The 25,101-nt window shown below is 41.7% G+C and overlaps 2 protein-coding genes and 1 long non-coding RNA gene across 6 annotated transcripts in view; 2 read left to right on the top strand and 1 right to left on the bottom strand.

Moving 5' to 3' along the window:
* The first annotated feature begins 504 nt into the window (after window positions 1-504).
* LOC109891846 (uncharacterized) lies at window positions 505-5,403 on the top strand. Its single transcript, XM_031826926.1, has 6 exons — window positions 505-1,163; window positions 1,335-1,407; window positions 2,653-3,027; window positions 3,132-3,222; window positions 3,627-3,760; window positions 4,689-5,403. The coding sequence occupies exons 1-6, from the start codon at window positions 1,074-1,076 to the stop codon at window positions 4,853-4,855; spliced, it is 930 nt and encodes a 309-aa protein (XP_031682786.1). The 5' UTR covers window positions 505-1,073; the 3' UTR covers window positions 4,856-5,403.
* Window positions 5,404-9,830: 4,427 nt separating this feature from the next.
* The window catches only part of LOC109892965 (SH3 and PX domain-containing protein 2B-like), an 85,558-nt gene continuing 70,287 nt past the window's right edge, over window positions 9,831-25,101 (top strand). For 2 of the 4 annotated variants that reach the window (XM_020485893.2, XM_031826925.1), the window contains exons 1-2: window positions 9,833-10,254; window positions 18,350-18,430. In XM_020485893.2, coding sequence (XP_020341482.1) covers window positions 10,183-10,254; window positions 18,350-18,430 — 153 coding nt within the window. In that variant the 5' untranslated portion in view covers window positions 9,833-10,182. Of the gene's footprint in view, window positions 10,255-18,349; window positions 18,431-25,101 lie in introns of all 4 variants that reach the window. The other 2 variants (XM_031826924.1, XM_020485892.2) reach the window with 2 other exon arrangements.
* LOC116374410 (uncharacterized) lies at window positions 14,694-16,760 on the bottom strand. The gene is made up of 2 exons (XR_004210330.1): window positions 16,352-16,760; window positions 14,694-15,426 (listed from the first exon to the last, which is right to left on the bottom strand). It is a non-coding gene; the product is annotated as an uncharacterized LOC116374410 (long non-coding RNA).

Here is a 25,101-nt window from a genome sequence, read left to right as displayed (position 1 = left end):
GGGGTAGAGAAGGAAGGGGGAATGCTGCGGACACACTGTTGCTAGGAAACACTTGTGGCTTCTCCTCTTCTCTCTCTGTCTCCTTGAAGAAGCCAGAACAAAGTGACTGAAAGACGCAGCCAGAGTGAAATGTCACTCGTATCCTCAGAGGAGTTTTAGGGAATGTGGCGCATGTACTCAAAAGGCACTCTGAGCCAACATACCCCCATCTCTAATTCCTTGCCATATGTCTATCAGCATAATCCCCCGAACAGATATTTGATTATCAAAGCCGCCCGGCTGAAAAGGCTCAACTCTCTCTGCCACCAAAACCCCTTTTCTCCCACCACATTAAGATTCAGAGTGTGTCGACACACCACCAGTGGCCTGGTCCAGTCCTGTAACTCCCCCAGGGGAGGGAGGGACTATAACCCAGCTGGACTAGACATAACAGCCTGACTGGTGCTGTGATGTTGGGCACACTTGGTCATCAAAGAGGTTCCCTACAGATTGCCCATCATGTGCTATGTTCACGTGGCAGCATTTGAATGGTCAAAATAGAGTGGAGTGAATTCATTTTATTGATTGAATGGAGTTGCATTGTGTGCCTGCCTGAAAGCTAATTATCTCGTGAACTCGAGAATAAGGTTTTTTAAATTTTTTATCTTGTTAAGTAAAGCTCTGACAGGCGGGCATGCAGCGGTGAGATGTACTCACGAGACTCAAAGGCTTCCGTCCATACTAACGCTGACGTGGCACGGTCACATGTAAAACCGTATTATTGCAGGATAAAACACATGTTTTGGAGATATGATTACACCGGTATGGCGCTGAAGGAGAAAAGTACTGTTTTGGTTCTGAAGGAGAGTTGAAGATGCTGAGTACGACGCTGACGCTGATGACGATTTACAATGAATAAAAGTCATAGCGGCAAGGGATGCATAGATCTGGTAAGGTTAGCCTGGGTATAGCAGTTTCTTTAGGAGCGGAAACACTCCCTTCAGGAGAGAGAGCGAGAGACTGGGCAGTGGATATGTTATTTTAAATGCCAATATCAATATTGACTGTGGTGGAATGTCCTGTGGCCAGGAGGGATGCATACTCAAGACTGGGCTGACCTGGTTTCACACAGTCTTCTCTTTGTGTTGCCCTCACGACACCCACACAACTCCTCCACAGGACTGGTAAGCACTGCACACACTTTACTATCAAGACCTAGCTTCACACGTTTGCCTAAAATAAAGTCTCTATCTATTTGAGAATGTATTCAGTCTTCTATTTTGAATCAACTCTTCAAAATCGAATGCTTGCCGAACATTATGTAACAATTCTTGTTCCTATTCTTGTTTTTGTAGGTTTTGGAGTGCCCTGTCCAAACTGCCAGAATGCTGTTAAGAATCTCGATGATCTCAGCTCTTCTTGCATACTGTAAGTATATTGTCCAGTAGTAAATGCAGGCTACTTTACCAGCCTGTTGGAGCATGCACCATGGAAGAGGGGTTGCATTTTAAAAGTGGATTTCAGTCAAAACAATAAACACACTCCGTGCCTAGCACCCCCACAACAACAGTGCATGAAGAGAACCATATTAAGTGGCTGTAAATGAATGTCAACAGAATCCTCGGGGGTTTGCATCGGCTTATTGGTGGAATGACTGTAATTTACAGCATGATGGAGTGTTCCGTGCAACATTGCATCTAACCCAGGGTGCCAAGCGATAGCTATCAGAGTGGCTTTGAAGGACTGGTGAGCAACAGGCAGCATCCCTTTTTTATTTCACCTTGATTTAACCAGGTAGGCTAGTTGAGAACAAGTTCTCATTTGCAACTGTGACCTGGCCAAGATATAGCCAAGCAGTTTGACACACACAGCAACACAGAGGCACACATGGAATAAACAAACATTACAATCAATAATACAGTAGAACAATCTATATGCAGCGTGTGCAAATGAGGTAGGATAAGAGAGGTAGGGCAATAAATAGGCCACGGTGGCAAAGTAATTACAGGACAGCAATTAAACAAAATAACACTCGTATTAAGGCAATGAAACTATTCAACTGTCTGTCTCGGTAAAATAAGACACTCTACCATGTAAATAGTTGTGTTGTCTAAGTATCTGGAAACAGGGCTCCGTCTGGTTGTATAAAAACTACCAGTGAGTGCTATTTAACCTAACAACAAGTCCATGTGGACCAGCATGTGCAGTTAGTTGTGTTTGTGATGTTTGTTCATATCAGGGGCTGCCTGGGTAATCAATTAGTATTGATTTATCTAGAAAATCCAACCCCACTGCATTTCCTCGAGGTTACAATGGTGTGCCAGAGAAAATTGCTTTCCGTAAGGCCTGACTATGCCTTAGTGATAAGTAGCTCATTTCAATTACAAGGGCGTTCAGGTGCCATGACTGATTGGAAATTCATTGTGCAGAGTAATAGAGTTAATGAAGATCCAACACTAGTGTTGAGGCCTGGGTGCGAGCAATGGATGCCGGTCAGAATAACTACAACCTGCCCATTAACCCCTAAGATTAGAAGTTAGCGCCTTGTTACGGTTTTACCTGTGGAGGCCCCTGCATGCTTTTTTACAGCGTTGTTGCAGGACAAGTTAATTCATTGAGAGTGATTGAGAAGTCACCCCCCCTCTCTGTCTCTCTCTCTCTCCTACATCCAAGTCCTGCTGTTTGGTTTTGCTCTTGAACGTGAAAAGCAAAGGGATGGAGGGCTGAAGAAGGCCGAAGATGTCATTGAAGTAAAAAAGGATTTGAAGGTGGTAAAAGACAATAAAGGAAAGAAGAAGAAGGTTGAAGGTGTTGTTGAGGTCAAAAGGGATCCAACAGTGGGAAACAACAAGAAGGGAAAGAAGCTGACCCAAAACAAAAAGGTAAAAGGGAAGGAGACAGGAAGTCCAAAAAGGGACAAGGAGTTAAGGAACGACACTGTCTGCTCCAGCATCGGTGGCATCTGCCAACGCAGTTCCTACGTCTGTCAGGGGAGGTACCTGAAGGACAAGTGTGCTGCACCTAAGACACACCAGTGCTGTATGCCAGGTGACACACTACTCCATAACACTCTGCTTGGTAGTTCACATTAGGAGTCTTTTGGCTTTCTGCTATGTTCAGTGGTAACACAGTCTCATGTCTTGTCCCTACAGCCGGTGCTTGGAGCGTCCTGTGTGCCGGTCACCATAACAACAGAGTGAGGGGTTGTGACTTGTTTGGCTGTGGGGGCTTCAACTCTAGAAGGTCTCTGACATGGGAGGGGGCCTATTTTATCCTCTTTTGGGGACGTTTCACAGAGCTTATCATACCTCTCTGAGCTTGACACTGCTCATGTTTAAACCACAGAAAGATGGGTTACGGTACATTATTGACACTATAGGTTGAAACACACGTCTAAGGCGGCCAGTAGCCTAGCGGTTAAGTTTAAGAGTATTGGGTCAGTAACCGAAAGGTTGCTAGTTTGAATCTCCAAAGCCAACTAGGCGAAAAATCTGTCAATGTGCCCGTGAGCAAGGCACTTAACCCTAATTGCTCCTGTAAGTCACTCTGGAGAAGAGCGTCTGCTATATGAGTAACATGTAAATAGGCATGACTAAATATGCGTTTGCATCAAAGGTTAAACATATTTTGTATGTTTTCTCTCACAGAGATGATGACAGCCTCCACAAGGCAGTGGATGTGGTGTGTGACGATTACAGCATTGTCAACGCCCCCTTCTCAGGTACCCTGAGGGGGCCAGTGGTGGGTATCCAGTACGATGGCGTTAAACTTACCAACTCCGGTGAGCACTTCATACTGTACAGTATACACTTGTAGCTTCATTGCCGTAGATTTCACATTCAGCGAGAAAAAAAAACAACACAAGAGACTGGTAACTCAAGGATGCTCCTTTACCATGACTGTGAGAGCGGAACCTTGAACAGCACCAACTAATCATTACAACCTTTCTAGACGATCTAGTAGCGTGTAATGGGGCATTAGGTAGGCCTGTGTTCTGTCCAGGCCAGAGGCTGATGTCTCGTTATGGAGGAAGTAACGAGGGATTTGGAGGGATTAGCCACGCCAGTGGAGGAGGGCTGAGATCCCACTGAACTCCCCTTTGCCTTTGACACTTGGACCTGGCTGCTTTTGAATTCCCATCAAAGGCAGCTAACGCATAATGATCTCCAGTAATGGCCGTCGTTAAGGCCGCAGCCATGCGTCTGCATTAGCCGTGTGCATTCTGGCCTGATAAGTAGCAGCGCGGGAAACGGGGTAAACAACATTATTCTGGTCCTCGCTACCTCTAATTGAACCGCAGTATGGGAGGAACACATGTTCTGTCAGACTCTTTCATCTTTGTGCAAACTGTGGCGTGATTAGGCCTCACAGGGAACAAATGAACGATCATCTGATTGCAGTGCAGTGTTGAAGAATGAGGGAATAAGCAGTTTTCCACGGCTTCCTAATGTGTGTTAGTGCCAGTTTGTCTTTGCTATCATGGCAAGAAGATCTGGGACTAAATGGGTATTGTTCATATTACTATTGTTTCACGCTTTATCATAACCAAGGTCTGATGTGCATCACAAGATGGTATTGTCCCACTGATCTAAAGCCTGGGCAAGTCTTCAGGTCTTCAGGCAAGGTTGCTCAAGGTTACTCATCACGCAAGGGTCGTTCACCGAGTTATCTCCCTTCCATTAACAGTATTTTCTTCATTTGTATGACAGAGTACTGTGTGAAGATCTTCAACATCCGTCCGTACCGCTACATGGGGCCCATCTCTCAGGGAGAGGCCCTGGGTTACCTGCTGCCCCTACAGGAGCGCTTCTCTGGCATCACTTCACACATGGAGCTGCAGATGTGTGACCGCTCCGACCCATCACCATACATCTGAACACTCCTGGGCCACATGTGACAGGCCTCTATAGACTGAGGCTGGGGACACAGATACTTTTCTGAACCCCAAATACTGATTTCCCTAATATGTGATGGAGAAAAAAATATATATATATAAACTACAACCATATTTCTCTTGGTATTCGTCTCTATGGTCCTCCCATGTGAGTGAATAGGCCAGGTACAACTGCAATTCTCCTTTGCACCAACAGAGGGCATTAAACTACAAAATGTTCCTAGATGCAGTATTCATAATGTACCACAAGATGATGCTACATCTCAACACAAACCTCTGTGTTGGGCTGAAAATGTATCACAAAAATAGTTCATCCATGCCAGCTTCAATTAAAGTGTGTGTAGGGCCTTCTATTTGGATGGCACTCTTAAGATAACAAAAAAATAAGGCAAACACAGTGGACAAGCAGTACTACATCCCCCTTAATTGTGTGTTTTTCAGCTAATTTTAACATTTGTGTCTTTCTAAATGTATCTGTGTTTTTCCATATATGAATGTAGTGCATGTTCAATAAAAAAGTCTATTATAAACTGGTTACTGAAGTAATTAAAGCAGTAAAAAACGAATGTTGTGTCATACCCCATGATACACAGTCTCATATACCACAGCTGTCAGCCAATCAGCATTCAGGGCTGGAACCACCCAGTTGATATTTGCCAGTATAGAGTGCCCTTCAAACAACTGGATTCACATCAAGATCAGACAGCTCTGTTTGACAGATGCTGGTCTTCTTTTGCTTGAGATGGGAAAGATAGGTAAGATATAGTCCATGTGCTCCTTACAACAAAAGACCCATTCATTGTCAATCCAGACAAAAACATAAATAAATGTGCTCTACTTTCCTCGTGAGCTAATTTCAATGCTGGTAGACAGATGGTAGAGACAACATCATTTCACATTAAGAGCATATTATTCATGGCACCACTCAGATTCAAGGCAAATTATAGAAGTGTTTATGTCAGATTTATCTTGTGGGAAAACGTGCCAAAAGCCATTTGGTCTGTATCACCTGATCTACCTCCTCACGGTACATATCTGAAATGGGACTTTTGAAAGGATTCCAAAACAGAATCTCTATCACTGAGGATGCCAAATCATCAACATCTTTATCCATTGTATTACCTTCTACAGTTTCATATTTTATGCAATGCTCTTATCCAGAGTAATTTAAAGGCACAATTGGGGTTGATTTGATTTGACGTGCCTTGCTCCAGGGCACATCGTCAGATTTTTAACCTAGTCGGCTCGGGATTCAAGCCAGCAACCTTTCAGTTACTGGCCCACCACTTTTAACCACTAGGCTACCTGCCGCTCAGAGCCAACCCATTATACCTGCATTGTTTTTATGCTCGGCTCAGAGTTATACAGTATGTGTACAGAGTGAAGGAGGTTTTGTACATACACCAACCCCCTGTTGGTGACATCCATGGGCAACAGCTCAGCAGCAGCTTGTGTGAATTTTGGCTCACCACCACCACAACCTTCAGGGAGGGCTCATCCTCATCACTTGATGTGTCAACTATATTTAATGATGACCGAGGCACGAAGACCAGGCACTGATGTTGAGTAACAGATAAGAGCATTGGGTTTCTACCCCCTGTTATTGGTCTAGAGTTATTGTGGGCATGAGGGAAACTTGCCAGGCGTGTGTGGCATTCTTGAAGTTGTGCCTTGGTATACAGTCTTTGACTGATTCTTAATAAGGATATTTATTGATCTTGTTTCACAGTAGATATTACAATGTTTAAATTACAAAATCATATTGAATAAAACAGGATACACTGAGTGTACATAACATTAGGGACATCTGCTCTTTCCATGACATAGACTGACCAGGTGAATACAGGTGTAAGCTCTGATCCCTTATAGATGTCACTTGCTAAATCCACGTCAATCAGTGTAGATGAAGGGGAGGAGACAGGTTAAAGAAGGATTTTTAAGCCTTGAGACAATTGAGACAGGGATTGTGTATGTGTGTCATTCAGAGGGTGAATGGGCAAGACAACATATTTAAGTGCACCAGTTTGTGTCAAGAACTGCAACGCTGCTGGGATTTTCACACTCTGGCGAGTCCATGTCATGTTTCGTTCACAGTATATTAAAGGCTAATCACAAAATAACCAGAATGAAAATTTGTTACAATAAAGAGGCAGGTTAGCATTTTTCATCATGAATCTTGTTCTGGTGGCAGCTCTGCAGAGTGGTCACTAGCTGGCACAGCCACAATGTCATAAAATATTTAATTTAAACCTAACCATAACCTTAACCCTAACATTAACCACACTGCTAACCTTAATGCCTAACCCTCACCTTAAAGTAAGACCAATAAGCTCATTTTAGTTTTCATGAATTATTACGATGTAGCCAATTTTGACTTTGGCCCATATAGAGAGAAGGGTGTAAATGCGACCTACAATTTGGGGTGTCCACTTTATACCTCTATTTTTGAAACTAGGAGGCGGGGCACTGCTTTCCCGCAGTTCTGTTAACCATGGCGAGGGCAGGTGTTTGGCAGGCTAGAGCGAGGTACACTGTGTGATAGGTAGGACTCCGGTACAAAGCAGGAGAGCGCTGGGATAGATAGCTAGAGAACTAGGACACCGGTAGACAGTGTCCTTCGCCTATTGGGCACGACCATATCTTGCACTGACCCTACGCACACTCACTAGACTATATATACACGCCATATACACACTCACTCACACACTAATTTATACTCCCAAACAAAACCCAAACACGTTCACATAACCTACATACAGTACCAGTCAAAAGTTTGGACACATCAACTGTTCAAGGGTTTTACTTTATATTTAATATTTTCTACATTGTAGAATAATAGTGAAGACATCAAAACTATGAAATAACACATGAAATCATGTGGTAACCCAAAAAAGTGTTAAACAAATCCAAGCATATTTCATATTTTAGATTCTTCAAAGTAGGCACCCTTTGCCTTGATGACAGCTTTGCACACTCTTGGCATTCTCTCAACCAGCATAAGGAATGATTTTCTAACCGTCTTGAAGGAGTTCCCACATGTGCTGATCACTTGTTGGCTGCTTTTCCTTCACTCTGCAGTCCAACTCATCCCAAACCAGCTCAATTGGGTTGAGGTCAGGTGATTGTGGAGGCCAGGTCATCTGATGCAGCACTCCATCACTCTCCTTCTTAGTCAAATAGCCCTTACGTAGCATGGAGGTGTGTTGGGTCATTGTCCTGTTGAAAAACAAATGATAGACCCACTAAGCGCAAACCAGATGAAATGGCGTATTGCTGCAGAATGCTGTGGTAGCCGTATTGGTTAAGTGTGCCTTGAATTCTAAATAAATCACTGACAGTGTCACCAGCAAAGCACCCCACACCATTACACCTCCTCCTCCATGCTTCACGGTGGGAACCACACATGCGGATCTGTTCACCTACTTTGCTTCTCACAAAGACACGGTGGTTGGAACCAAAAATGTCAATTTTGGACTCAGACCAAAGGACAGATTTACACCGATCTAATGTCCATTGCTCATGTTCCTTGGCCCAAGCAAGTCTCTTCTTGTTAGTGGTGTCCTTCAGTAGAGGTTTCTTTGCAGCAAATCGACCATGAAGGCCTGGTTCACGCAGTCTCCTCTGAACAGTTGACGTTGAGATGTGTCTGTTACTTGAACTCTGTGAGGTGTTCATTTGGGCTACAAATTCTGATGTTGGTAAATCGAATGAACTTGTCCTCTGCAGCAAAGGAAACTCCGTTTCTTCCTTTCCTGTGGCAGTCCTCATGAGATGGTTTTTGCGACTGCACTTGAAGAAACGTTCAAAGTTCGTGAAATGTTCTGCGTCGACTGACCTTCATGTCTTAAAGTAATGATGGACTGTCATTTCTCTTTGCTTATTTGAGCTGTTCTTGTCATAATATGTATTTGGTCTTTTACCAAATAGGGCTGTCTTCTGTATACCACCCCTACCTTGTCACAACACAACTGATTGGCTCAAACGCATTAAGAAGGAAATAAATTACACAAATTAACTTTAAACAAGGCACACTTGTTAAATGAAATGTATTCCAGGTGACGACCTCATGAAGCTAGTTGAGAGAATGCCAAGAGTGTGGAAAGCTGTCATCAAGGCAAAGGGTGGCTACTTTGAAGAATCTAAAATATTAAATTTATTTTGATTTGTTTAACACTTTTTGGTGACTACATGATTCCATATGCGTTATTTCATAGTTTTGATGTCTTCACTATTATTCTACAATGTAGAAAACAGTAAAAATAAATAAAAACCTTGGAATAGCAAGTGTGTCCAAACTTTTGACTGGTACTGTACAAACACATACAAATACACATGACACACACACGCATACTAACACAACACACACACACACACACACCCTTTTACACTCATTATTTGCTGTTGCTATTCTGTTCTTTATTTTACTCGTATTATTTTGTATCCTGCCTTCATGTACATATCTACCTCAAATGCCCTGTACCTCTGTAAATTGATCTGGTACTGGTACTTCCTGTATTTTTTTTTATAAAACCTGCATTGTTGGGAAGAGCTCGTAAGCAAACATTGCATGGTAAAGTCTACACCTGTTGTATTGGGCACATGTGACAAATAATATTTCATGCAATATTTCCTGCAGTTCGGACGGCGAGGACATGTGTTGGGCAGGCGTTAGTGAAGGACACTGTGTGCTAGGTAGCAAGCTAGCTTGGACACCGGTAGACAGTGTCCTTTGCCCCAGAAAAACTCTGATAATACATTTATTTCAGAGGAAATATCAGAATATCAAAAGGGCCACACAAGCATGAAGATAGCATGCTCTGCAGGAACAAATGGGATGCTCGAAGGGGGCGTTTTTACAGACGCAGCATTGCCACATGCAGGAACGCCCGAATTGCTGGCCGCAATCACACACTATTGGATCAAGCAGAAATCGCTCAGTTCTGCCTCCAGGACAAGACTCATCCCAATAAACGTCAACCTGATTTAAAGTGTCGCAGGCAGGGCTGGTCTGTGGTGGAGGTTTTCCAGTTATCAAATTAGAGTCGGTGAGCTGGGATAGGCTGGGAGTTTGGTTCAGAGAAGTTCGGACATAGCCTACTGCGGGACGGGGCAAGAAGAGTAGCGACTGAATGTGGGACAGGAAATCTGACGTGGACCATCTACGAGAAATAATCGCATTTGTTGCATCCAGCAATCAAAGATCATACCCGCGTGAATGACAAAGGTTGGGTGGGTAAACTTTGTCATTCGGGTCTGATCGTTCTAAAACCGGGCTGTTGTTTTTAGTGGAAGCGCTGAAAGAGAACATCATGCCAAGGCGGACCGTGCACGAAGTAACAGTTCAAGATGTCCAGAAGAGGAGAAATCCGAACAAACACTATGTGAGTCAACAAGTCATTTTTTTCTATGGTAGAGGACCGACCACATCTGTATATTGTAGGAAAGTACACGCCACAAAACCCTTATTTTCTTCGATTAAAGTTCAGTTATTATATTTTTCGTTCGCTGGCTGCTCTGGTCAGGAAAGGTAAAAACAAAGGGAGTATCGAATTACATTTTACCAAAACAGTTGCTGCAAAAAAAGATTACAGTGCGACTTTGTTGCATTAATATAAAGAAAATTAGAATGGAGGATATATATATATTTCTAGATTTATTTTTTCTTAGACCTGAACACTTGTCAACATCTGGAAATAACGGGGCGTCATGCATGCACTTTCCAGATGCTGGGTGTTATTTTACATACAAATTCAAATACCTTTTAGGCCTATACTAGGCTACTAGTGAAATAATGATAGTAAAGCCTTTTGAACACTGCTAAGAATGTACACCTGATTATGACTTTATTTTATTTAACTAGGCAAGTCAGTTTAAGAACAAATTCTTATTTACAATGACGGCCTAGGAACAATGGGTTAACTGCCTTTTTCAGGGGCAGAAGGACAGGTTTTCACCTTGTCAGCTTGGGGATTCGATCCAGCAACCTTTCAGTTACTGGTCCAAAGCTCTAACCACTAGCCGCACAAACTTTAATAAACATACACATCACAAGACAAATATGAATAAGTGTGTTTTCCAAAACTGCTGCAACTTGGATGTTATATGACTATTACAGTAATGTAGAGTCAAATTCTATGCACCTGAGAAAGAACAATGAGGTCAACATGGCGGTTTTGAAATGAGTGGAGGGCATGATAGGTGTCTGTGTTTAGAAAACCTGACATACTTTTCCAAACATCCAAACATTTCAGAATGGTTGCGAGACAACCAGATATCATTCCTGAAGTGGAGAATCTGTGCATTACAGTATGATTATTTGGGTAGCCCTACCTACCAGGCCTTTATGCTCTCCTATAGAGGGCTTGCAATTGAGTCACAAATGTATTTATACTATTTATTGAACCTTTATTTAACTAGGCAAGTCAGTTAAGAACTCATTCTTATTTACAATGATGGCCTAACCCGGCCAAAGCCTAACCCGGATGACGCTGGGCCAAATGTGTGCCGCACTGTTGGACTCCTAATCACGGCCGGTTGTGATACAGCCTGGAATCAAACCAGGGTCTGTAGTGGCGCCTCTAGTGCTGAGATGCAGCACCACTCGGGAGCCCAAATCACCTAGCAACCACACCAGGCGCCATGTTGGAAGACCAGAGTCAGTCTGGTGGAAGTCCTCCTCATCGTCCACATGACTGGCTGTGTTTAACTTCTGGAAGGTTGCCCATTATTTCGTTTTTCTAAGGACCCAGAAAACGGAGGCAGTGGGAGAACCTATTTAAGTAGGTAAATATATTTTTAACATGATAGCTACAGGAACTTTGTGTGCAGGCTAACTCAAATGAGCTGCTAACATAATGTTCGCTAGCTAGCCAAGTGAATTAAATATCACCAGCTAGCAAACTTAATATTAGCTAGTTACCTAGCCATCTTGATTTATTTATTGTTGTAACTTGAAATGCATTTGTAGCTAGGTACGTTAGCTAGCTAGCTAACAGCCGTGGAAAAGGGTGAAATGACTACTAGTAGTTCCAGCTGTCAGAGAAGAGGGTGTAGTTTACTCTGGATAAGGCAGGTACTGTACCTTTGTGGGAGGATATTATGAAAAGATTAGTGAGGAAAACTGAGGACAGAGAGCTAGAGCAACATAATATTCAGTGCTGTCTAATTTGAGTATAAAGCAGCCTGTTTCTTTGTGATGTTTTCTGTCCGCAGATACCCAGTCTGCAGATGAGGTCCCAATGACTGTACCAAGAGAATAAGGGTACATCGTTGCATACCATGGATTATATGTGTACCTATGTTAGCAAATGTTGTCAATAAAAATACAGTTGAAGTCACACACAATGTATAAACCTATTACAGCTAGGGCAGGCCAACCCTGCTGGGTGTGCAGGCTTCTGTTCAAGCCCAGCACTAACACACCTGATTCAATTTATCAAACCTAATTAGTTGAAAATCAAGTGTGCTATTGCTGGTCTGCAACAGAAGTCTGTTCACCCAGTAGATCAGGGATCAGTGGAGCGAGTTTGTATTTCCTTTTTTTTTGTTCACCTGAAATTAAGCTTTAGTAATAGCCTACCTGTTACTAAGATGTCTAACCTTTATGAGTTAGCTTACTTGTATACTTTGAAATTATATGAAAGTGTTGTTTCATTGAAGTGAAGTTTATAACTTAATATAATATTCAATGTTGATTTAATCCCAATCCTGGAATAAAGATGGGAAGGGAATCTGTCTGGTTCTGTGTTTTATTCTTGACTGAACCTTTTTAGTTCAGTCATAAGCTCTCCAAATTAGTTGTATTTGATTGTCACTCTTTTTTCAGGAGATTAGGATATATGTGAATCCATTTTGCAGCTGATAATGACATGCAATGCCAATGCCGCCATAGGCCTACAGTACTACAGCTTTAGCCTTCTGGGCATTTGCAATGCACCCCTTGACATTGTGCATCTGAAGCAGATAATAGCCTCACACATTGTTTACATATTGTTCAGCTATATAGTTGAAGTCGGAAGTTTACATACACTTTCGCCAAATACATTTAAACTCATTTTATCACAATTCCTGACATTTCATCCAAGTAAAAATGAATTCCCCGTCTTAGGTCAGTTAGGATCACCACTTCATTTTAAGAATGTGAAATGTCAGAATAATAGTAGAGAATGATTTATTTCAGCTTTTATTTCTTTCATCACATTCCTAGTGGGTCAGATGTTTACATACACTGAATTAGTATTTGGTAGCATTGCCTTTAAATTATTTAACTTGGGTCAAACGTTTCGGGTAGCCTTCCACAAGCTTCCCACAATAAGTTGGGTGAATTTTGGCCCATTCCTCCTGACAGAGCTGTTGTAACGGAGTCAGGTTTGTAGGCCTCCTTGCTCTCACACGCTTTTTCAGTTCTTCCCACAAATTTTCTATAGGATTGAGGTCAGGGCTTTGTGATGGCCACTCCAATACCTTGACTTGGTTGTCCTTAAGCAATTTCCCACAACTTTGGAAGTATGTTTGGGGTCATTGTCCATTTGGAAGACCCATTTGCGACCAAGCTTTAAATTCCTGACTGATGTCTTGAGATATCCACATAATTGACCTTCCTCATGATGCCATTTATTTTGTGAAGTGCACCAGTCATTCCTGCAGCAAAGCACCCTCACAACATGATGCTGCCACCCCGTGCTTCATGGTTGGGATGGTGTTCTTCGGCTTGCAAACCTCCCCCTTTTTCCTCCAAACATAACTATGGTCATTGTGGCCAAACAGTTCTATTTTTGTTTTATCAGACCAGAGGACATTTCTCCAAAAGTATGATCTTTGTCCCCATGTGCAGCTGCAAACCGTAGTCTGTTTTTTATTGGCGGTTTTGAAGCAGTAGCTTTTTCCTTGCTGAGCGGCTTTCAGGTTATGTCGATGTAGGACTCGTTTTACTGTGGATATAGATACTTTTGTACCTGTTTCCTTCAGCATCTTCACAAGGTCCTTTGCTGTGGTTATGTGATTGAGTTGCACTTTTCTCACCAAAGTACATTCATCTGTAGGAGACAGAACGCATCTCCTTCCTGAGCGGTATGACGGCTACGTGGTCCCATGGTGTTTATACCTGCGTACTAATGTTTTTACAGATGAATGTGGTACCTTCAGGCATTTGGAAATTGCTCCCAAGGATGAACCAGACTTGTGAAGGTCTACATTGTTTTCTGAGGTCTTGACTGATTTCTTTTGATTTTCCCTTGATGTCAAGCAAAGACGTACTGAGTTTGAAGCTAGGCTTTGAAATACATCCACAGGTACACCTCCAATAGACTCAAATGAGGTCAATCAGTATCTTCTAAAGCCGTGACATACTTTTCTGGAATTTTCCAAGCTGTTTAAAGGCACAGTCAACTTAGTGTATGTAAACTTCTGACCCACTGGAATTGTCATACAGTGAAATAATCTGTCTGTAAACAACTGTTGGAAAAATGACTTTTGTCATGCACAAAGTAGATGTCCTAACCGACTTGCCAAAACTATAGTTTGTTAAGAAGAAATTTGTGGAGTGGTTGAAAAACGAGTTTTAATGACTCCAACATAAGTGTATGTAAATTTCCGACATCAACTGTATGTTCTCAATTTAAAAAACGACACCAGTAGACAATGTTTGAAACGTACACACAACTACTACTACCATGTTCAATGCCCGATACTTTTCTCCCAGAAGGTCTGACTGGCACTTGGAGGAGCCACTGTGATAATGAAGATGGTTTGGCTAAGACTAGCACAACAATAACATTGTCAATGCTAAATGTGTTTAAATTGTAAAATTAAAATAAGTTAGTCTATTAGAAATACATTTTATTCAATGAGGCAAGGCAAAGCAGAGATCACACACAATACTTTTCATTGCACCATTATTAATGTCCAGCATGTTTACAATGTCATAAACAATAGTCTTTTACATGTTGTACCAAATTACATTTTATATATTCATACGGTTTAAGGGGGCATTTCTGGCATGACGACAAGGTGAAGGTGCTCTCTTGTAAAATATCTGGGTGTAGCTGGTGCAGAGGAGTCAGGTGCAGGACAGCAGAGATGAGTAAAAAAATGACCTAATACATATAGTAATACCAAGCCCACACAATAGGACCGAAATACATAAAACAAACACGCACAAAAACCATGGGGAAAACAAAGGGTTAAATAATGAACATGTAATTGGGGAATTGAAACCAGGTGTGTAAAACAAAGACAAAACAAATGGAAAATGAAAAGTGGATCGGCGATTGTTAGAAGGCCGGTGACGTCGACCGCCGAACGGCGCCCGAACAAGGAGTGGGACTGACTTCGGCGGAAGTCGTGACATCTCTACTTAAATGGCACAACAAAATCATTCAGATTGACCAAAGCACAGCTTATGACAAACATTGACCAAAACACAGCATATGACAACCACGTTGTATAACTGAGGGAAAGGGACAAAGTTGTGGAAGTAGAAACTGATGCTGCTGCAGCGTTGCTCGTCTTCACAGTGGGAATCCAGTCTACATGGGTGTTCTGATAGAGGTCAGCTGGTGAACCAACCGTACATAAACAAATGAGAAGCACACCTGATGTTAGAATATCACTTCTTCAGGTCACCTGTACCATCAGGGCTCTTAATTGTTTTGTTGTGTTTAATTCAATCAGGGGTTTTTTGTGTCACATAAAGATCAAATCTAATGTTGGGCTGGAACAACCAATAGTCAACACAGCAGGGTGTCCTATCCCATTGAGGCCTTTGTCCTATGCTGTAATGTCCATACATTTTCCCTCTTATGAATAAAGTTCTCAACAAATTATCATTGGGTCAGTGCCACTGGAGTTTTTTGGGACAATAATGTCTCCCTTTTTCATGGTAAGGAGAATTTACGTAGCAGGTTAGGATAATTACGTTAAGGTTAGGAAAAAGGTTAGGGTTAGCTAAAATGAAAAGCATTTACTTTTAATGTTAATTTGACAATAGCTCAATCCCTTCTAGCTATGATCCCTTTTCATAGGCCTAGATTACATGGTTTCGTTTTTATTGATTTGTCGTCAGTGTCAGCAGAGTAGGCATAGGCTACCATCGAATTAAAAAAAGATTATGCTAATGTCTCCAGTCATGAAGTGTAGTCGAATTGCATAAAATGTTTATCAAAGGGCACATTTTTCCTGTGCAAAGTAATAAATAAAAAACATCTCTGATATCGCCTAAATTATGACTATCCAATCTACTCATCACATTAGGAATAGGCTAGTATGCTTACATTAGTCTGCAAATGTGATGAGAGACTCATGCAATCCTGCATTTTTTATGGTGAAAACTAGCTTCCCCAAAACTTGAATCTCATTGACACATGCTAATAGCTAGACTACACGCTATCTATCTAGCTAGATAATGTTGGCTAATTTAGTCTTGCTGTTAACACCTGGTTGACAAACCGCTAAACTAAACTATAAATCAATCAGACTTACCAGTGATGAAATGATCGGAGCAGATCCTGTACTGACAGCTGTCTGAGTGCAGGTCTGGATGGGTAAAAAGGTTTCTTCGGTTTTCTGTCAGTTCTTGAGTCTTATCTCCTTGGTGTTTCATGATTGCGTGTTATCTGTAAAAAAAACCTGTTGTCTTTCCTATCTTGTTGCACAGAAATTGACCGTGGTGATGAACAACTTGTTTTAGGCACTGTTATCATGCAGCTTGGGTTAGCCACTCAGCAGTTGTTGTCGAAAGAATTGATGCGGTGGTCTTCCAATAAGGCCGCCAAAGTAAAAGTCAACTGGCAACCCTCTATAGGCTACAAACACTGGGGTAGAAAACCATGGCCTTCGGCATGGGTATTTGTTAACCAGGAAGCATACTACTCACTCGTCTATTCCTAAGGTCATTGTCAGCTCAGAGTACACAAGCCATTGATGGAATGTTTGAACAAGGGAGGCGCTTCTGCACACTGCTGTCTGGGATAGAGAGCAGAAGCAGAATATGTCGTTTGAGACTGTTTGGCCCATTTGCGTTTAGTCCTAACTACGACTTTTTGTGGTGCAAGCTTAACTTCTACAAATGGGCGGTAGGCCTACTACGAAGTCCCTGAGCCATCAGAAAGATATTTAGAATACCTTGTGTGCACATTGCACAACGTGATGAAGCATGCCAACACGATACAGTATTCTACTTTCTGATGGTGCTGTGATCAGTGCATCACAACACTGTTTCCATCGCTGTATCCAAGCCACCTCAGCTTTTCTGTTTCGAATTATCTCTAATGCACAGGGAAAGGGTTAGGAGCTGAGCGTGGGCTGAGGCAGATGGAGGAATGTTTTTCCTATTTAAAAAACCACTCCTCAGTCCTCTTAGGAGATATGGGGTGTGAGTATTGGATGTACGGTGATAATGATGACTAGTTACATAATACTAACATGCCAATGCACAGTGAGCAGCGTGAGGTGCAGGATATAAAGTTCTTGAGCTCCTGTGTCTGCTCCATCTGCTGTGTTTACTGGTTCACTGGTCGTGTGCCATGCGTTGAGTCCTGCATTGAGCTTCGTCCACAGCCTTGGTCTCCTACAGGGAAGGCAGGGGAAAAGGGACAGGCCAAGCTGGCCCATCCTGGGACAGAGGCCAACAGAAGCACTCAGCCAGACATAATCACTGGAGAGTTTACGTCCGATCACCTCCCAGCCTCTCTTTCGCTCTTCCTCTTTAAAAAAAAAAGTGTTTGTTGTGCTTGTATGCCAGCCAGCACCAGCAGGCCATTATTGCATGACGACAGTCGACAGGCTGCAAGATGTTTTATTTTTTATTCACGGTCTAGTTAGTACTTTGATCTTTACACAGGGTTGTTTTCATTGATGTCACAAGCGGAAAACCTAAGCCTCTAGTTTTTCATTGCACCCCTAAAGGGAAGATATAGATGAAAATAAAGAAAAAGACAGACGGGATCGGCCAGTTTGGCTGTTTTTGACTATGAAAACTTCCGGTATTTAGCAATGTAATACAATGTTCTGCTGTCTCACAGTGGTGGTATGTCACATGTCCGTGCATCCTTTGTAAGACTAGACTTCAATAGTGTTAGCCCAATATGCGTGAGTAGTAGGCATGATCATTTCCTATTTCATTGGAAATTATGATCTTACGGTGTGGAAAGTGAGTTCAGAAGGATATCCCTTCTGGGTCTGAGGACAAGACAGACATCACAATAAATTACCACACAATGAACCAGCTCTATTTACTCAAATGTCATCTTCCCTAGAAACCACGTCATTGTGGACTATTGTGTGACCACGAATTAGAAAATAAATCTGGGATTTTACCAATTCCTTACAGAGGTTATTACACTGTTATTGTTGTTACTATGACAAGAGCATAAATACATGCCAATTGGTATGGTTCCTGGTCGTTACACCAACCTGGTATGGCTGTGTAGGGAAAAAAAGGTTTAAAGATAACACCCTTTTTTATTTTTTATTTTTTAGGTTTACATCATCAAAGTGTCCTGGTCTGATGGCAGCACTGAGGTCATCTTCAGGCGCTACAGCAAGTTCTTCGACCTGCAGGTGAGCTGGGAACTGTTATGTGAAAACCACTGTGCACACCTTGTAGTACAATCGTAGTTTCACACTATATGGCCGTGTCTCAAATGGCACCCTATTCCCTGTAGTCCACTACTTTCTACCAGGGACCACAGATGAAAATGAGCTATCTAGTTAAATCTGGTGCAATGGCATGTTGTACATTGTTCCTGACAAATAACAAAATCAATAAATAATGCCCCTAAGGGCTAAAATACCATTGTACTATGCCATCGTACAGGTGTACCAATAGGAATACAGTGTTAGTGTCTGTGTTAGTGTCTTGAACCATGTGACTTGGTTTGGTAATTTATATGAGTCGATTCTGAAAATGAACTAATTCAATGGAGCCTGGAGAAGCTAAATATGGATTCCAACAGATAACCACAAAAATATTTATTTCAGACGAGAACGTCACACAGGCCGTTTATTGCATGTAGAGGGAATTTCATCAGAGTTCCAGTTCCTTTTTCTGTGGCCATCTGTGTGAAATAGATAATCCAATACTGACAAATGCTATTTCTTCTCATAACAAATTCATTATTATGTCAATATTTACTACTTACAAATAATATAACATATAAAAGCATGATACATCATGGTTTGGTAAGGCTATGAAATATAAGACTATAAACAGTTAGGGCAGAAAGATGACCGTAAATCTCTTTCAGAATCTACACTGTACAAAATATCCTGTTGTTTTTAAAGTAACTTTACGGTGCCATTTAGGATGCGAACTTGCACAGTGAAGCGATGAGTCATTTAATCTGGCTGTTGCTGCTCCTCTACAGCAACAGCCAAGTGCACTGACCCACCTGGATGCATCTCTCTGAGAGCCTGCCAAGGCTGGTGTCAGTAGGGACATAAAACCAATGAGATGGCCCGGGCTGGAAAAGTGCCTCCCTCTGTGGAACACATCACCTGGCTGCTTCACTATTCTCTGGTATTGTAAAGCATCAATGGAAAAATAGTCTCTCTGGGTTCACAATAAGGCACCCATTATTTTGGAAACTATTACCCCCCACCCACACACACACACACACACACACACACTGTTCCTCTTTTCCTTCCACTGTCTCTCGCTGGGTCATCATCCCTCACTCCTCTGATGTCACTGCTGCCTACCCTGGAGACAACCATTGTTGAATATGAAAGGTTGAGATGAACAGATCGGGCTGGCAAAAAAAATGAAAGATGACATGGTCATACAGGCTGTCTCATGCATCACATCCCATCAATAGTGGCAAATGCTGTGTGAACCAGACCTCAGCAGAAACTAAAAAGATTTGGCATGGGTCCTGAGATCCTCAAAAGGTTCTACAGCTGCAACATCGAGAGCATTCTGACTGGTTGCATCACTGCCTGGTACGGCAATTGCTCGGCCTCCGACCGCAAGGCACTTCAGAGGGTAGTGCGTACGGCCCAGTACATCACTGGGGCAAAGCTGCCTGCCATCCAGGACCTCTACACTAGCCGGTGTCAGAGGAAGGCCCTAAAAATTGTCAAAGACCCCAGCCACCCCAGTCATAGACTGTTCTCTCTACTACCTCATGGCAAGCGGTACCGAAGTGCCAAGTCTAGGACAAAAAGGCTTCTCAACAGTTTTTACCCCCAAGCCATAAGACCAATGGTTACCCGGAATATTTACATTGTGTGCGCGCCCCCCCCCAACCCCTCTTTTACGCTGCTGCTACTCTCTGTTTATCTTATATGCATAGTCACTTTAACTATACATTCATGTACATACTACCTCAATTGGCCCGACCAACCAGTGCTCCCACACATTGGCTAACCGGGCTATCTGCATTGTGTCCCACCACCCGCCAACCCCTCTTTTTACGCTACTGCTACTCTCTGTTCATCATATGTGCACAGTCACTTTAACGATACCTACATCTACATACTATCTCAATAAGCCTGACTAACAGGTGTCTGTAAATAGCCTTGCTACTGTTATTTTCAAATGTCTTTCCACTGTTGTTTTATTTCTTTACTTACCTACGCACACACACACACACACACCTTTTTTGGCACCATTGGTTAGAGCCTGTAAGTAAGCATTTCACTAAGGTTTACACCTGTTGTATTTGGCGCACGTGACAAGTAAACTTTGATTTGATGAAGGGGAGGAGAAAGGTTAAATAATGATGTTTAAGCCTTGAGACAATTGAGACATGAACTGTGTATGTGTGTCATTCAGATGGTGAATGGGCAAGACAAAAGATTGAAGTGGTTTTGAAAGGGGTATGGTAGTAGGTGCCAGGCACACTGGTTTGAGTGTTTTAAGCACTGCAATGCAGCTGGGATTTTCACACTCAACAGTTTCCCATGTGTATCAAGAATGGTCCACCACCCAAAGGACATCCAGCCAACTTGACACACCTGTGGGAGGCATTGGAGTCAACATGGGTCAGCATCCCAGTGGAACACATTTGACACCTTGTAGAGTCCATGCCCCGACGAATTGAGGCTGGTCTGAGGCCAAAAGGGGCTGCCACTCAATGTTAGATGTTCCTAATGTTTTGTGCACTCAGGGTATGTTGCCCTAAGAGTTGTGCAAAGTTGGTAGAATCTTATTCAAAATGATTCACAGTTGTAATAGCTGCCAAAGGTGTTTCCACTAGATATTACGTCTGGGGTGTGACGACATGCAATCAATTATTTATTAATTTGGAACATTTTCTATAATTTTCTTTCACTTTGAAAATGTGGAGCAGGAAAACATTTTATTTTAAAGGAGCAAAATGTGAAGACTGTGCAAGGGGTGTGTAGACTTTCACTAGGCTCTGTATAGGTGTAGCCTACCATTGTCGTTGATATGGCGAGTTAGTGACTTTGCCACGTGAAAGGTAAACAAACAAACAGGCAAGTATAGCCTACAAGCGGATTCCGACCGACAGACAGCGATGGGAATTCCCAGGATTTCAAAGTTAGGCCCAACAGAGGAAAGTGGAAGAAGATTTTTTTTCTCACAAAATAATAGTTATTTTAGTTAATGTTCCTTAAAAGGCATCCTACAGTCACTGACATTTCTCATTCAATGGGCATCGCACATAATGAGTCCTAATTTTTCACAGAAGCTGGACACAAATAATGTCCAATTCAAATAAAAAAGGAGAATGTCTGTTGATGTTTTTGATGCTCGTGATATTTTTAATACAACATTGGTGATTTACATAAGGTTACCGTATCCCCTTCCGCTGGCAAAATCAATGCCATTACCTTTTGGTCGCTATTAAATATCCCTATTTGTGCTGACTGAAATTGTCATATTGGCACACATTTTTAAGGACACACCTCAAATATTTCCACCCCTCCCACCTCAGCGCAAGCGAGCTGGTAAATTGCCGAACCTGGCGTAAGGGGAGGAAAATGCCAGTGCGCCAGTTTTTATATGACGAAATTGCAAATTAATGTGCTTTTGACTCTTGCACCTCCTTAGCGCCAGCTGAAAATAGAGCCCTGAGACATTGAGGGAAGACAAAGACAGACTGGTCTTGATGTCTCCTCACATTCCATCTCCATCTAACAGTAGGAGTGAGCTACTTTACAGTACCTAACCTAGGGCTGGGCGGTATACCATAATTTACTATATACTGGTATTGATGCAAGGACCGGTTTGGGTTTTTACTTCATCTTGTATAACGGTATTTTAATGTTTGGTTTGTTTAGTGTGTTACACCACTCTGCCTTGTGTAATGTGTTTTTAAAAAGAAATACTTTACTCCGTTTGCTACTGGGGTCTCCTCTCTCCATATACACACAACAAGCCCTGCCCCCTGTCACTCAAGGAGAGCAGTTTTTTCTCTACTATGAGTCACAACCACTTGCTGGCAGGGACAGCCTTTATGGTCAATGCTGCAGATGCAACAAGATATTGGTGACGACAATGCTGATTTCCTTGCCTCTTAATATGAATCTGCAATCGTTCTATATTACACCATCAGTTTTTGTATCTTACTGGCAGCAAACACTTAGTTTGTGTCTTCTTAGCAAGTTGTGGCCAAAATAAATTGTGTTAACTGCCAATGCTAATCGCTAGTTAGCTGGATAGCTAGCTAAATGTACTTAGTCAGAGCAAAGGTAGCTAGCTGATACACCCTGATACTAGTGCTCGTGTACAGTAGGCCTATATCAGTAGGTTGTTTGTGCAATGGTATATTCTAAATCAGAGAGGAATAGGCGAAGCATTAATATTTTAGCTACATCAAAGCTAGCTACATCAGGTAAGAGAAAATAAGCTCTGCATGTTTACTCCTCCCTAATTACTAATGCAGAGTTGGCCTTTAGATTGCTTGAAGCCAGAACCTTTGTGTAAACCAGTGTTTCCCGACTCCAGTCCTCGAGTACCGCCAACAGCACACATTTTTGTTGTAGCCCCAGAGAACCACACCTGATTTAACTAATCTTCAAGCCCTCTAAACTCTAAAACCATTTTCGACTAGATACAAACTCCCATTCCTATGCATAGGTGTGATGTATAGCTGATACTTTGCTACTTTCTCCCAGAATCTCACAGCTGTCACATATTTTCCACATGCGGTAATGGAGCAACAAAACCCTTTAAAAGTGGAAACAGCACAGTCCTCTGTTGAGATCATGGGGCTGCCTGTTGTGAGCAGCATTTTGCACAAAAGCTAAACATGCCCCTACTCTCTGGCTGCTGGACTCTGCAATAAATTGCATCCCATGCTATTCTTTTTAATCTGGAAACAATTAGATATAACATATGCCTAGACTTAAAAATGCTGAACGGAAGATATCTGGGTCTTTAAATACAGTACATAGCAGCACTGTGTACTATGAAAATGAAACATTATAAATGTAAGTGTAAATTCAGTAGTTGTGGATTGAGTGGTTTTCAATTCTGGAATGCTTTAGAAAGGGGGAAAAAATCCATGTGGAAGACTTAATAAGTTAGCATAATAATATATACATATCTAAAGCACTTCAAATGATACATTTTCTGATATAATATAAAAGACAATACGTAAGAAATTTAATAGCGCAGGGATGATCAACTATATTCAGCCAGGGGAAGATTTCTTGAGCGGATGGACGGGGGGCTGGAACTTAAATAATTACAAATAATTAATAGACAAAGAAGCCCAAAATGATATATTTGACTTAAACAATAATTACAAACCTTGAAACAGATTTTCAATTGAAAATCACCTGGAGCTGATTTCCTGGTTGTAAAAACACCAGGAAATCAGCTCCAAGTGATTTTCAATTGGAAATCTTTTACAGTCTTATCTCCAACAATGAAAATACAATAAGAAAAAAAAATTGTTCAGAAGACTTGGTGGGCAAATGAAAACACCCACGGGGCAGAGGTGGGTAGAGTACCACAAATCTGTACTTAAATAAAAGTAGTCCTTTTAAGAAACTACTCAAGTAAGAGTAAAAAAGTATTTGAAAACTACTTGAAGTACTAGTGTCAAATTTTGTTTGGATTTTTTTTATACCATATAGCAAACAAAAAGAACAATTTAGTGCAATTGACATTTATTTATTATTTAAGCCTGCCAGCATCATCTTGCAGATGTTCTCCAGCACAAGTAGTCTCCAATGAAGACCAACATATAACAAAGTCCGTAGGCTGTACAGTTTCAATTACGGTCTTATTCAAAGTTGACTTAATATCTATCAATGTGCTCTTTCATAAAAAGGTAAATGCCACTCAAGACATTGGAATAATTTACCAATTTCAGTAGCATTAATGAAAATGTATTTCACAATATCATTTAAAGCACATGTGATGGTGAATCCATACTAAAAAATATTTACACCAAGTGTGAGTAGTCCTTTTTTTACTCAGAATGAAATGGAAAGGAGGTCAGGTAAGTTTTACAACTGTCAAACAGCAATCAATATCGAAATGTCACTGTCAATCATGTTACTAGAATGCAAATCAGACACATTTCAGCATGGAACAAAACACCAATGTGGGTATTCAGGTAAGAATCATGTAAGTAATACAAATAATCAAACATTGCAGATATCAGTCTTTTTCCTGCCATGGTAGGATTTACCCTGCATCCTCCTTCTCTTCCGAACCTCTCTTTTCCACTTTGAAGGGTCTTTTCTTTTCTTGGTTGGCCCATTCTCCTCCCCCTCGGTTGACTTGATTTCTAGTAGCTACAGTATATGGGCCAAAACGCTTACTGAGATGATGTACTGTATGACAGATGTGCTTATAGGTCTTAAAAAAAGAAAGACATTTTAAACACACACACACACAGTGAGAGACTGCAATGGAGTGGGAGGATCGGTTGATCTAGGAAACATTAGCTAACTACATGGTTGACACCCCAGCTAGCTAGCTAGCCTAGCGAGTTCATCTAGTGGCAACCTAATGTGTTAGCTATTGCCACACACATCTAATTAATCTGTTCACTCTTTATGCCAATGACAAGGTGGGATCATATGGGGAGCTAAAAACAGGAGATTAAACATTCTGTCAGATTCTGGGTTAGCTACCTAGCCATTTAATTTGCACTCTCCCTAAAAACAATTTCAACAGCAGAATTATATCCGATAAATACATATGTTACTCCAGAAATATATAATATTACAACGGCAGAAGCTAATTAAGGTGCGATTTACCTCTGATCGCGTGTGGCTAAGAACACACAAACAAAAATCTCCTTAGG

Source organism: Oncorhynchus kisutch, linkage group LG6, assembly GCF_002021735.2.
Source record: "Oncorhynchus kisutch isolate 150728-3 linkage group LG6, Okis_V2, whole genome shotgun sequence".
Classification (NCBI taxonomy): domain Eukaryota; kingdom Metazoa; phylum Chordata; class Actinopteri; order Salmoniformes; family Salmonidae; genus Oncorhynchus; species Oncorhynchus kisutch.
This window is presented reverse-complemented; position numbering and strand designations above follow the sequence as displayed.